Source organism: Cornus florida, unplaced genomic scaffold (assembly GCF_030987335.1).
Source record: "Cornus florida cultivar Cherokee Brave unplaced genomic scaffold, ASM3098733v1 CherokeeBrave_3.0.0_Hap2_Chr03, whole genome shotgun sequence".
Lineage (NCBI taxonomy): Eukaryota > Viridiplantae > Streptophyta > Magnoliopsida > Cornales > Cornaceae > Cornus > Cornus florida.
Window position 1 is genome coordinate 39,793,364 of NW_026775573.1, and position 14,287 is coordinate 39,807,650.

Here is a 14,287-nt window from a genome sequence, read left to right on the forward strand (position 1 = left end):
AAAGTCGTGAATAAACCAATGTATATGACATGGTTTATATAGAGTATAGAATGACCTAATCCCTCTGAAAATAAGATAAATTTCGTGCATAGGATTTGGTTCAATTCTAGACCAACTGGGAAATAATTCAGAAAAAGAAAACTGAAGTTGTATTGCAAACAGGACATCTTGAACCAGTTCAAATAGGCTGAACCGGTTCAAGTTTGGCAGTGTATCAAACTTGAACATCTTGAACCGGTTCAAGGTTGGCAGACTTGAATTTCGAGTTCTTTCAGCCTTATTTCATTCTACGAGAATTGTAGATCAACATGGTAAGGTAGAATGTCCAACCTTGTTCATATTCCTTCCTATAATGGCGTTCTTATCCTTTTCTTCATAAACTCTTCAAATATGGTAAGTTCAAACCTCCTCCTAATTCTGTAGTCCCTATCGACCTTGATGACTTGTAAAACAAGTATTACAACTACAACTCAACTTGGACTTGTTATGTCTACGATAATTGCCAAAAAATAATTAATATCTCACAATCTCCTCCTTTGGCAATTTCATGGCAAAACCCCTAAAAAAATTTTGCAATCTACCCAAAGCAGAAAACTAAATTACATTATTTGTTGTTTGTGTAAAAAAAAAAAAAAAAAAAAAAAAAAAAAAAAAAAAAAATGAATACTGTTCATCTTGGATGCAAAACTTGACCTGTTTCCTGCACACTATCAAGCAACAACTACCAGTGAAGTTTAATAAATAAAAATTTATAAAAACTCCCCCAAATAAAAATTTATAAAAACTCGTCCTTAAGTAAATATCCAATTTTATCTCCCCTCTTAACATCACATTCACATGCAGACTCCCCCTTTTTTTTAACAAATTGACAAAGGAGTGAAAATAATAATAGAATAGTAAAATTTAAGTCATAGATGTCAATTAAAACACAATTCGGATAAGCAGAAGTAAGTCTAGGAAAGCATATTCTAAGAATATCTAAAAGCATAGACAAGTTGTGCAATAATAAACAAAACATGATGTCATAATACATGATAAAAATAAAATAAAATTAAAATTAAAAAAAAAAAAAAAACAGCACCATATCTTCTCAACAACTCAAAGATGAGAAACATCATCCCTAATCTCCACCACTTGCTTCTTCATCCCCATCCTCCTCATCTTCATCAGTATACTCAGGCTCATCTTCATCATCTCCCTCATCTTCAGCTTGTAGAGACGGATCTGGAGGCACAGGCCTATAGACATCCTCCTCTAGAAACCCAAATGGCTATCCTCTCAACTGAGCTACCTGTAATTTGAGATCTCAGATCTCAACCATTATCTTCTCAAAGAATGAATTCTGATGTTGAAATAGATGGGAATACATAAGATTTGCATCAGTTTTCATGAAAACTCCCTTGAAGCAAACAGCTGAGAAGTTTCTGAAATTTGTGACGGTCACTCATCAACAGATCTCCTCGCCTTTCTAGCGTTCTCCCGAGCAGTTTTTGATTTGTTCAAAGTACGAGGGTCTAACTCAGTCATGATAGGCTTATGATTAGCCCTTGGAGGAATCGGCACATTCTTCTTTTTTAGAATTTCCATGATTATCATCAAAAATGGAGAAGAGTATTTGCGCGAATTTTTCTTGTAATGAGCAATGATGAGCTGCAGAATAGAGTGGTCAAGCAAAATATTTTGATTGTTGGCAAGAAAATACAATACTTATGCCCGCTCCAAAGTCAATTCATCTTTTTTCTCGAAGTAGCCCATATTTGCCATAGCAAACAAGTTGAAGAATGCAGCTTCATCTGTCAGAAATCTGGCTGGGATCGTATCTAGGTTCACATAAGAGTTAGGCACACAGATCTTTGGTACGATCTGGGAAAAATCAGGTTCTGTAACTGTCAAAGGCAAAGTATGTCCTGTCAATTGATGATTTTCTGGAAGGCCAAGAATAAAAGCGATATCCTGCTCATTAACTGTATAATCATTCCCAAACAAAGATACAACAAAGTGGGAGTCATGAACTTCACGGATATTAGCATAGAAATAGATAATCATATCCGGACAATAAACGCCTTTACCAAGTCTAGTAAAGTAAAGCCAATGATGAGCTTTAATGTAGTTCACTAGAGCTTGTCCAACAGTGTCTTGTAGCTTCTGAAGATTAACATTTCTCTCTATTTTGATTGGCCCATCCTTGTAAACAGAGTTATACACTGTCCAAGCCTCTTCATTGTAAAAATTTGATGTTGTAAATTCAATCCTTCCAGTGCTAGAAACTGAAGGATATCTAGTAGAAGCCATGCTTAGAGCTTGAGAACCACTTTGAGGTTCTTGAATGGAGATGCCGGTTCTGGACCTCTTTGGTGGTCTAGGATTCGCAATCCCTTTCCCTTTAGCTTCTTTAGTCAGTTTAAAAGCCATTTTCTTTAGAAAATTTTCCAATTTGAAGCTTGTAACTCTTTAAGGACTTTTATCAAACAATTGGTGTGCAACCTAAAAAGTGTTATATAGTAAAGTTTGATTCAATCTTCAATCTTCCACAAAATCAATAACTATTGCAAATTCGGATTCCACAAGCACAATTAAGCTTCAAGCTAGACAATCAACTCAAACAATTAACCAATCCTCTAAGTTGAAATCCCAACCTCCACAAAACTCACTTAAACCATTTTTCAACTTTCAACCCTCACAATCTTCAATTCGTGTCTTCAATCTCATATAGACTATGCACTGATCAATTATATATCATGGATGAATAAAAGAAATTGATATGATGCATATGGATATATATATGTGAGATGTAGAGTGAGAGAAAGCAAGAGAGATTGAGTGATGTTGCAACAAACAAGACCCAAAGCATGATTTAAACCCCAAATCCTGTGTTCTTGAAGGGGTTCAACCTTCTTGTACCAGTTCAAGAAGGGCAGTGCACTTTAGTGCACAAGACTTGAACCGGTTCAGCCATCTTGAACCGGTTCAAGATGGACAATCACTTTAGGCTTGTCCTAGTGACAATCTGGAACCAATTCAACTCCTAATGAACCGGTTCAAGACTTCTAGTCTTGAAACAACAGTGTATTTTTTAAAAGCTTTTACAATTAATTTCCAGAAATTTTTTTTTAACACATCGGTGATAAAAACAAGCAACAAAAACAAACTAAAATCCTAAAAATCAAAATCTTTTTGAATTTTTCAAACATTTCAATTTTTTTCTTGGAATTTTTTTTTAAAAAAAAAAAAAAAACAAAAAAACAAAATCACCAATCATTAAAATCATTCAGTCAACACATGATTCAAAACCCTTTCAGAGAATTTTAAGATTATCTCAGAGAACAAATCTTTGACTCTATAGATTTTTCAAATAATTTCAAATCTTAGAAAGTAATCACAATATGAAATCAAACTTGCAAAATTTACTGAAAAACTTAGAAATTAATCTAGCAAGTTCATGTGTGTGTGTGAAATCCAATCTAATCCATCTTCAGTTGAATTTTAACAGATCATTGTCTAAACCTTATTGATCGAAAAGCATCAAGATAAAATTGTTTTGAGCAATCTTTTGTTTTTAAACAAGGCGGCTTTCACTCTAAAGAGTAGTCAGCAATTTCCCAACTCAACTTATCTCCACTTTTAGCTTCAATTCACAGTTTAATGGGAGCTTTCGATAAATCTCAATAGGTAGCCTTTTCCTTAGCAACTTATTCAGTATTTTTTTTTTATTTCTTTTCAAGCTAATTTTTTTCAATCTTTTTATTTTGTTTTTAGCTCCTATTTTTTAAACAAAAACCTTTATACCTTTTGTGAACAATAAACCCTAGTCAACAAATCAAAAGATTTTCAACCAAATTTGTCAAAGATGGACTAGTGCACAAAAGTCTATGAACTTAAGAGATTCAAATCTAAAAATCCCCTAAACACTGCAAATCATCTTTCACTGTATAGATTACAGACCAAAAATTTATTTTTATTCAAATTATCGTGTGTCTCTATTTGCATTCAAAGATAGATCATAAATTCTTCAAAAGAATTTCTACATGCATATCAAGAAAATTATGATCAGAAAATCAAACCCTAACCAAACCCTAACAAGTGATCCAATGGCCAAAAAATTTTCTTTTAAACCCAAGCTATGATCACTGAATTTTGTAAAACTTAGTTTACAGGTGAAGTCCTCTTGGAAACTTGTTCTATGGACTCAACAGGCACATAATTGATCAAATCAGACTTTTTGATCCACACAGTTCTCACTCGTACTTCCTGAAATTCTTTTTCTCTCTTTACCTCTTTTTTAGGCAAAATTTCTGTTCTAGGAACCTTAGGTGTCAATTTCTTTTTTCCTTTAGAATGCACCTTGTTCTTAGCATGAGAATTTTGAGAATCAATTTTCAAAACATCTTTCTTTTTCCTATAAAGGCATGAGTTATACTTATGTCCATTTTTTCCACAAAAAATGCAATGCAACAATTTAGGCATATAAGACATAGCAGAATGTGATGCATCAGGCAAACATGGTTTAGGCATAAAAGCAAGTTTGACAAACATTGTTTTACCTTGATTACTAGAAGACCCTTTCACAAACCCTAACCCTATTTTATCATTCACATCCTTACCCATATTGATTATCTTATTCAAACTGTTTTGACTCATATTGAACCCTTCAGTTTATCTTTTTCAGATTTCAATTCAATTTCATGATAATCATTTTTCAAAGCAAGACATTCCTTTAATGAGTTAGCAACATTTACCTTATCCTCAAGAATGATGATCTATTTTTTAAGCTCAGTAATGACAGACTTGCTTTCAACAGCCTTCCTTTTGCATTCATCAATCTGTTTCTTTAGATCTTCATTCTCTCCTTTTGCTTGGATAAGCTCATTTGCTAGCTTATTGATTACCTGTTTGGTCTCAATGGTTTCTCTGACCATCTTCTTCAGTCTTTCATCATCCTTTTCATCCTCTTCAACCTGTTCATCAAGAACTTCACTATCTTCATTATCTGAACTGTCAGAGTCAGATAAATGAACGACAGGAGAACCCCTATCAAGAAAAGCGACATAAAAAAAATCATTAGTATCATCCTGAGGAGAATCACTATCACTTAAAGTAGACTTTTCAATCATATAAACTTTCATTGTTTTTCCTTTATTCCTATCATTTTGTTCTTTCCTAGGACTAGGATAAACATTGGATGCATGACCTTTGCCACCACAATTCCGGCAAGTAAATTCAGTTTCTTTTGATTCTTCTATTTTTTCTCATTAAACCTAAACTTTTACGTCTTGTCAAAATTTTGAGGATTAGCCATGTTGCTATTCCTTCTCCTCTGTTGCCTTTGCAAAATCTAATTGAATTGCCTTGGCAAGAATGCAATATCATCATCAGAGTCATCATTCATAGAATTCTCAACCTGTGTAGATTTTAAAGCAAGATTCTTCTCCTTCTGACTTAAATCAAAATTCTGCATCTCAAAAGTTTTTAATGAACCTACCATCTCATCAACTTGACAGGTAGTCAAATCCCAATGTTCAGAGATGATTTCAACCCTAATCTGGAATCTTTTAGGTAAAAACCTTAAGATTTTCTCACAGATTTTTTTATCACTAACTTTTTTCCCTAAGTGATGCAGTTTAGAAATTATTTCAAGAAGACTAGAATAAAAATTAGAAAATGATTCATCTTCTTTCATCACAATGTTGCCAAATTTATAAGAAAGCAACTAAATTTTGGACAACTTCACTTTTGAAGTTCCTTCATGAGTAACGTGCAAAATATCCCAAGGTTTTTTAGCAGTTTTACAAAATCAGAAATTCTAGTATATTCAAATGGAACAACAGAATTAATAATTGAATATAAAACTTTGCAATTAGCATCATTACACTCTGTTTCAATAACAGTAAAAGCAAAAGTATCTTTTAACTCTTTGACTATTTTACCATCCACAGTTGTATCTACTATAGGAGGTGTATAGCCATATTCAACTATTGCCCAAGTTTTACCACCAGAATTTTGCAAATAGGCTCTCATCTTTGATTTCCAAAAATTATAATTATCTCCTTCAAATAAAGGACCACGTTGATTAGAACCGCCTTCTTTCAACGCATAAGACATGATTAAATAGTTTTTGAAAACAAAACTAAACTTTCCAACAAGGATCAACTCAATGTATCGAAAATGGCTCTGATACCAATTTGTGAGTCGTACGCAGCGGAATGTATTTAGGAAAGTTTTAGGGTTTTTTAAATAGATCTGTGTCGCTACCAACTTTACTTATTTTAACAATTAAACAGTTAATCACATGCAGATAAAATAAAGCAAAGTATAAAGTTAGAGATGACACCAGGATTTTAGCGAGGAAACCCCAGTTGATAAAATACGTCAACTGTAATGGGAAAAACCTCGTGGACTTATGTAGTTCAAAGTAAACCAATCCACTATATTTGAAACAAAGTATACCGAACTTTGACTCTGGCTCATACCCTATCGTTCTACACCACACCAACCGCTGACGATCCTCTAACTTTGTGACTCCCCGTCCAACAGCAACTTAACCTCAGGCTTACACTTGATATTTATAAAAGAGTAGCAGGTAGATCATACAACACTTCTCGAATGCTCCAACCCTTTCAAAGTGTGACTGCGTTTACTTCTGTTCTTCAATTGTCTGAATGATATCGAAGAAGATCTGCTTCGTCTGATCGATGTTAATCCACCTGTATGATCATGATCAGAATTCGAACACCACAACTCTAAACTCTGTGTTTATGTATATGTATTCTAGAAAGATATCAGAAAAATCAACTCTGATTTTCTACAAAAATAATCTTCCTAAGGCTTTGAATAATATCTGAATAATAATGTAAAAGTCGTGAATAAACCAATGTCTATGACATGGTTTATATAGAGTATAGAATGACCTAATTCCTCTGAAAATAAGGTAAATTTCGTGCATAGGATTTGGTACAATTCTAGACCAACTGGGAAATAATTCAGAAAAAGGAAACTGAAGTTGTATTGCAAACAGGACATCTTGAACCGGTTCAAGGAGGTTGAACCGGTTCAAGTTTGGCAGTGTATCAAACTTGAACATCTTGAACCGGTTCAAGGAAGCTGAACAGGTTCAAGGTTGGCAAACTTGAATTTCGAGTTCTTTCAGCCTTGTTTCATTCTACGGGAATTGTAGATCAACATGGTAAGGTAGAATGTCCAACCTTGTTCATATTCCTTCCTATAATAGTGTTCTTACCCTTCTCTTCATAAACTCTTCAAATATGGTAAGTTCAAACCTCTTCCCAAAACTGTAGTCCCTGTCGACCTCAATGACTTGTAAAACAAGTATTACAACTACAACTCAACTTGGACTTGTTATGTCTACGATAATTGCCAAAAAATAATTAATATCTCACAATTTTCTCAGTTCCTGCCTCATGGATTTGGTCAATATGGTGAGTCCCCATAATCAGCTATACAAATTAAAGCCAAAAAAGAAACCAACTATTCTTATTCAAGTTAAAGGCGCCCAAAAAAAATTCTTATACTATACTCAATAAATAAATAAATAAATATATATATATATATATATATATATATATTCTTTCCGAAAGTTCAAGTACACGCACACATACTCACAATATTGCCTCTAGCATACTCGAACACTCAACCTCTCCTTTGGACTAATAACCATTGGTTACTATTCAATCTTGCTTGTTGCACAAATGCACCAAAATACTTGCATCCTAAAATGTGTTGACCTGCCTCACGCTATGTAGATTTTGTCCGTTTTGCACATTCTCCGTACTTACGGTTTTCAAACGCGTCTACACATTTAAAAGGCATCCACACATAACTAAAGGCAACTTCTCCTCATGGACAATATCTACACAGGGTGGGTTGCATTAATTTGAACCACAGTTGCATCAAATCAGTAGTGTAACCCTATAACACAAACGTTATAGTGTAACCCTAAATACAAAAATCCAAGAACATACCATAATGTGAGAGAAAAAAATAAGAGTTTTATGTATAATCATACCATAAACTTGAATTATGAAAATATTCTTGCTAGGTAAGCACCCAATTAAATATGTTGAACATAGTCGGTTGTTTTGTGTTTTGCACAGGTATTTCATGCGTTTATGAGAGCAATTTTTTTTAGCTTATTCAATTTTTTTCAAATGGGAGGTATCATTGGTGCTCTGTTTTTCTATGAATGTGCTCTATGGTAGTAATTTTGCCAGAACCACATTTCTTAATGTGAGTTGCATATTTCAAAAACTAGAGCACAAAGAGAGCTCAATATTCTATTGGTTCGTCCATCATTAGCTTAGAACCCCATTCATCACATGTTTACCTCACCTTGTTTGTGTTAGTTCACTTGTATTATATTTGGGCTATAGTACTAAAACTATTCACTATAACATATCTAGTCATGAATATAACTCTATTTGACACTCTTTCTAAGTTGAATCGAGTTTTTAACTATGACAAGCACAGACAGGACTTGTTATTGTTGATATCAGTGATATGATAGCAATGACTGGCCTATTTTACAGAGAGAAGGTTCAGATTCTATGAAGGAATTGATCAATGAAGCAATATCAGAGAAGCTTGACATAAAAAGCCTCGCTTCTACTTCAAGCACATTGCGCATAGCAGATTTGGGATGTTCAGTCGGGCCAAATAGGTTCATTGCTATGCAAAATGTACTGCAAGCCATGGAAAAGAAGTACCATTCCCAAGGCCTCCCACCTAAAATGCTCGAATTCCAAGTGTTCTTCAATGATCACGATTCCAATGATTTCAATACCCTTCTTGCTTCTCTCCCATTTGATAGGCACATATTCATATAAAATTAATCGGATTTGTCCGACTGTTGGACTCCCTATCATTACTATTCCACATAACATCCTTTATCTTGTCAACTTTGATGAGTCTGTTGCATTTGAATCTTGTGTCAGATCTTGTGTGTAACCCGGGTAACGCAAACCTGTATTACAGGGATTAGTGTGTGATGATCAAGTGGATTCATTCAACTTGCCAATGTATTTTCCCACCCCCAAGGAGATGGCGCAGCTGGTTGAAAAAGATGGGCGTTTCAGTATTGAGAATGGAGTTGATGGAGCACAGTTCAAAGATTAATGCCCCAGTTGATGGGCAGACATTGATACTGCACCTACGAGCTAGCATGGAAGGGATTTTCGCCAAACACTTTGGACATGATATAGTTGATAAAATGTTTGATCGGGCTTTTAAAAAAACCTGCAGAGGTATCTTGTGTGCTGGAGTAAACAAACACGATAAAAACCAACCTTTTTATTGTTTTGACGCGTAAATGATGTGAGTTGAAAATGGTCTTAGCCTCCTCATTAAAAAAATGCATATTTTGAATTGGATGCAGATTGGAACTTAAATCATTCCTCTAGTACTCTATAACTTCCCATCGTCATTGTTTGAAGAACCATAATGCATACCTTTATTACAGAAATTAGTCAGTGAAGCACAAGTGATTCGTTCAAGGAGATGGTGTGCTTATTGAAAGAATGGTATTGATGGATGCCAGGTCAAAGATTGATTCCCCACTTTTTGTGCGGTGCGGACATTGACAATGCACCAATCGTTTGGATGGGTGACTGTTAGTGAAATGTTGGAGCAGACTTTGCCTGTGTCTGCTATCTTCTCTTTTTTTCCTACTGTATTTAGAAAATCTATGGTTAAAAACTATACTGTGTTGGAATATTTGGTGTTCAAAAATATAATTGAGTTGTAATCTTTGTTTTTGAGTCCTTGTGATGTGTTTGAAGAGCTTCAAAGTTCAATTGATTTTGTGGTTCAAATGCAGACATTTAAAGCTTTGATAATGGAGAATGCACGCTCTAGGTACAGGGATACATGGAGTGGTGTGAGGACTTTTTGCATTTAAGCTAATATGTGGAAGTGTTCAAACTAGTAGGAGTTGGAAATTTGGCCAAGTGTATGAACCGTAAGTTTCCACCAATTTGATATTTGTTTGTGCCATTTATTGTGGCCTCGCAGATCGTCTGGAGAAAAAGTCATTGAGGCTTGTGTGTGCGTGGACATTCTTAACTGTACAGATGTGTTTCGAATAAAATGATGGAGAGAAGAATGTACAAAGCGGGCAATATTTACCTCTTATGGGACGGTAGTAGCTATTGTGTAACTTTTCTTACCAGGTGGAACAATCAAAAGAATGGTGTTGATCGAGAAATGGAAGACATCAATGAATTTTTTTCTTACTAATTTTTAACTTACGAATTTTTATGGGATACAACCTTTGAGTGTTTAATAATTGAGGAGAGTAATTTTTCCTCCAATTTTAATAAATTGTAAATTTGTAATATATTTTTAATATTTTCCTTACTAATTGTTTTACATTAATACATAATAGTGTTGTAACATGTTAATTAAATCATTATAAATGGTTTGAAAAGAAAAAAAAAAAAAAACATTAATTTTCCAAAAATACGAAAAACAACTTGTGCATTTAGTAACGTTTTCGTTTTTTGTTTTTGCAGTCTTAAGAAAGCAGAAACATGATTTTGCTTTCTTGAGTGAAAATTGAAAACAGAAATGATGTTTATTAACACTTGTTGTTGTCATAAATTTGAAAATATAAAACAATAATTGTATTTAGTAATACAACATATTTGTTACAAAATATATATAATATTTTTTAAATTTTTTATTTTTATTTTTTTCATGGCAAGAATTTTAGGATTTATTGATTGGAGGGGAGGGTAGATAACTTGAACACGAACTCTCGGACATACGTTGTAACCTAACCACTCAGGCATGACACTTACTTCCATTAACATCAAAAAGCCATAAATCTAAAAAATTTAATTTAAAATTATAAATCTTAAAAATACACAATACATCATGAGTACAAAATTAGATATACCAAGACAAAAATATTCCTACCAATTATGTATATAAATACATGTATATGCATTATGTATACATTTATTATGTGACATATAATATATTTAGCATATGATAATTTATTATGAATAAAAAATATTAAATAATATATCTTATATATAATAAAATATATATTGTGTTATAATATTGTAAATTAATTATAATTTAATATTTACGTATAATATAATATAGATATGATATATAATAATATAAAATATCTATTGTTTATTAGTTTAATAACATTATGTTCTATATCAAAAATTATTTTGTCACAAAAAATAATTCACATTATTATTTAATATATTATATATTAAAATATATTTTTATCAAATAGAAATTAATATACAATATTTAATTTATTCTATATTAAAAATATATATTTTTATTAACATTTAATATGCAACTTATTATATAATACAAATAATATAAATTTTATTTGAAATGAATAGTGCCTGTATAGTAACATTAGGGAAAACGTTTTTGCGCTACCGTACCGAAAACACAAGAAACATCATTTCTTCACAAAAATTGAAAACGTTTTCTGTTAAAAAAAAAAAAAAAAAAGCATTTTATTAGATGCGATTTTTGTTTTCGTTTTGCCTTTTTAAGAGATTGACAACAAAAAACAAAAAACGTTTCTCGTTACTGCACCCTAAACAAACGTGTTGGTTGGATTCCTGTTGATACCATTCCCATGGGTTCGGTAAATAATAAAATATAGGGCCCATGTTATTCTAATTGGTCGGTATTGGATCGAGTTTGAGCTCATATGATTCAACCAACCCGACCCATTTCCACAACCAATTCCAGATTGTAGTGGCGGGAAGAAAGCGGGAAATACGCATACTAGTACTCTGTATTTCTCAGCTAGTTCCACAATAACTACACAAGTTAAACTCCTATTTGATATACATATATATGTATACGAGTTTTTTTATTTTTATTTTTTATATTACTACATCAAAAATTAGGGTTCATAGTTTTCAATCTGTTTGATCAGTGCCTCTCTTTGCATCCAAAGAAGAAGAAGATTTCCAGGGTTTTGTATTTTCTCTTTCTATACATCTTTTTTCCAGATTTTCTTTTCTCGCTATTTGAAATCTATCTCCATATATATGCACACCCGGTATATGGATATAACCGATGGCTTTTGAAGGGATTAGTGTGATTTTTATTTGCTGTCGTCTGGTTTTGTTTGAATCGGCCATTGATTCTTATTTGGTTGCTTCTGAGGCCTTTTCTGAATAGATTTTCCTTTGATTCCAAATTAGTGTCTCAACTGGTTAGGTTTTCAAATTGTTATCTCCTTTTGTGGGTTTGTATCGAAATTGTTGTTTTGGGATTGATTATATAACTCCATGGAAGGTTTGACTGAGTTGTTGGAGAAAAAATCTAAAGCTAGAGAAAAAGCAAAGATTGAAGAGGCTGTTGTTGTTGAGAAATCTCCGGACGGCCAATACCTTCGGTATGATGAGATATTGGGGGGAGGAGCATTCAAGACTGTTTACAATGGGTTTGATTCAATTAATGGAGTAGAAGTTGCTTGGAGCCAAGTGAGTACTGATGCCGACAACACATTCAACATTATGCAGAGAGATTGTATTCAGAGGCTCACCTTCTGAAGTCATTGAAACATGAAAACATTGTCAGGTGGGAGGATGAGAAGAACAAGACTATCAACATCATCACTGAGTACTTCACTTCTGGGAGTTTGAGGCAATTTCATACAAAGCATAAGAGGTTTCATATAGTCGCGATTAAGAAGTGGGCGAGGCAGATTGTCCGAGGTTTACACTATCTCCACAGTCACACCATTATTCATGAAGATCTCAAGTGTGAGAATATTTTTGTGAATGGCAATAGTGCAGAGTTAAAAATTGGGGGTCTTGCGTTGGCTTCTGTTATGCATTCTCCAAGTAGTGGTGTTGGCACTCCTGAATTGGTTTACCAACTGTTTGATATATGTTCCTTTGGAATGTGCCTGCTAGAGTTGGTTTCTTGTGAAAACCTATATAGTGAATGCAAAAGTCAAGCACAAGTATATAAGGTTTTGTCTGGGTTGATGAAGCCAACTGCTCTTGAGAGGGTGAAAGATCCCCAAGTGAGGCAGTTTATAGAGAAGTGTTTGGTTCCAACATCACTGGGTTTGTCCGTGGCAGAGCTGTTGAAAGATCCCTTCCTTTCGTCTCCAAATTCAAAGGGGCTTATTTGTGATCCTCTTGTGCCAATAAATGTGCCGAAGTCCGATTCTATTCTGATGGACATAGAAAGTAGCAACAAACTTTCAGCCAGCACGTTTACAGATCTTTCAGCTCCAGAGTTTCAGTGGTTCAATGGGAAAAGTGGATTCGGATTAAGAGGTCAGAAAGCTGATGATAACTCGGTTTCATTGACCTTGCGTGTTGCTAACTTGTGTGGTCAGGTGAATACAATTGAGTTTAAGTTTGATCTTAATACTGACACTGTACCCTCAATAGCTGGTGAGATGGTTGAACAACTCAATTTTTTGTCCGAGGATGATGAGCCATCATTAGTCAAGTTAATGGACAGGTTGATTGACAAACTTGTACCCAACTGGAAAAATTCATCAGGAAATGGATTAACAGGTTCATATGGGAATTCTGCTGTACTTCAACATGATCAAAACTCACAAAGTTTGTCTGTTTTGAGATCCGATGATGAAAATACTGATCAACACAAAAAAGGTAGTGTTCGGGGGAATGTCATATCGAGTGAACTAATGAAGGTTTCAGAGATACCCCTCTGCTGCTTGTGCACTGTCTAAGGAGATGAGTTTGTTAAGTCTCTTTTCACCATCTGAAGCAGACGATGATCGGTTGAAGCTGAAGCTTAATGGTATTGAGATGGAATACTACCAACGGCTTTGTGAACTCTTGAGAATGAGGGAGGATGCTATATATGATGCCAGACAGAGGTGTATAAAAAAGAATTAGATATCTTCTTCAGTTTTTTTCTATTTTTTTTTTTTTTTTTTTTTTGATGTAAATAGATTTTATTTTCTCAAATACAATTCAGAATATACATGTTTCAGTTTTTAAAGAAATGAAAGTGTCATGTTCTTTCAGCATTGCTTGAATGATTATATAATGAATTTGTTATTTCTTACACACACACACACACGTATTTCTTACCCACACACACATACGTGTGTGTGTGTGTGTGTGTATATTTACTTCTCTTTTGTTATTTTTTTAGCTTGCCTTGTCTGCTGTTGTTTCAAATATGGTCAACTCAGGCCCTGGTAGTGCAGTGACAATTCTAATAGAGTAGCCCCATCAGCTGGTGCTTGTTTGACACTAGTTTGAAATAACAAACAAATTGAAAGCTGAGACGTGTGATG

The 14,287-nt window shown here is 33.8% G+C and overlaps 1 protein-coding gene across 1 annotated transcript; it reads left to right on the forward strand.

The window, feature by feature from the left end:
- Positions 1-9,073: 9,073 nt before the first annotated feature.
- On the forward strand, positions 9,074-13,925 carry LOC132301474 (probable serine/threonine-protein kinase WNK4). Its single transcript, XM_059798724.1, has 5 exons — positions 9,074-9,254; positions 9,789-9,864; positions 10,021-10,073; positions 12,292-12,391; positions 12,511-13,925. The coding sequence occupies exons 1-5, from the start codon at positions 9,074-9,076 to the stop codon at positions 13,709-13,711; spliced, it is 1,611 nt and encodes a 536-aa protein (XP_059654707.1). The 3' UTR covers positions 13,712-13,925.
- Positions 13,926-14,287: the final 362 nt, after the last annotated feature.

What these genes read in the sequence shown, in the direction of transcription:
- LOC132301474 (XM_059798724.1), top strand. Translation starts at nt 9,074, where the DNA reads ATGGGCGTTTCAGTATTGAGAATGGAGTTGATGGAGCACAGTTCAAAG. An exon ending in TTTTAAAAAAACCTGCAGAG is followed by an intron (nt 9,255 to 9,788) that starts GTATCTTGTGTG and finishes ATGTGTTTGAAG; the next exon opens with AGCTTCAAAGTTCAATTGAT. An exon ending in CCGGACGGCCAATACCTTCG is followed by an intron (nt 12,392 to 12,510) that starts GTATGATGAGAT and finishes ACACATTCAACA; the next exon opens with TTATGCAGAGAGATTGTATT.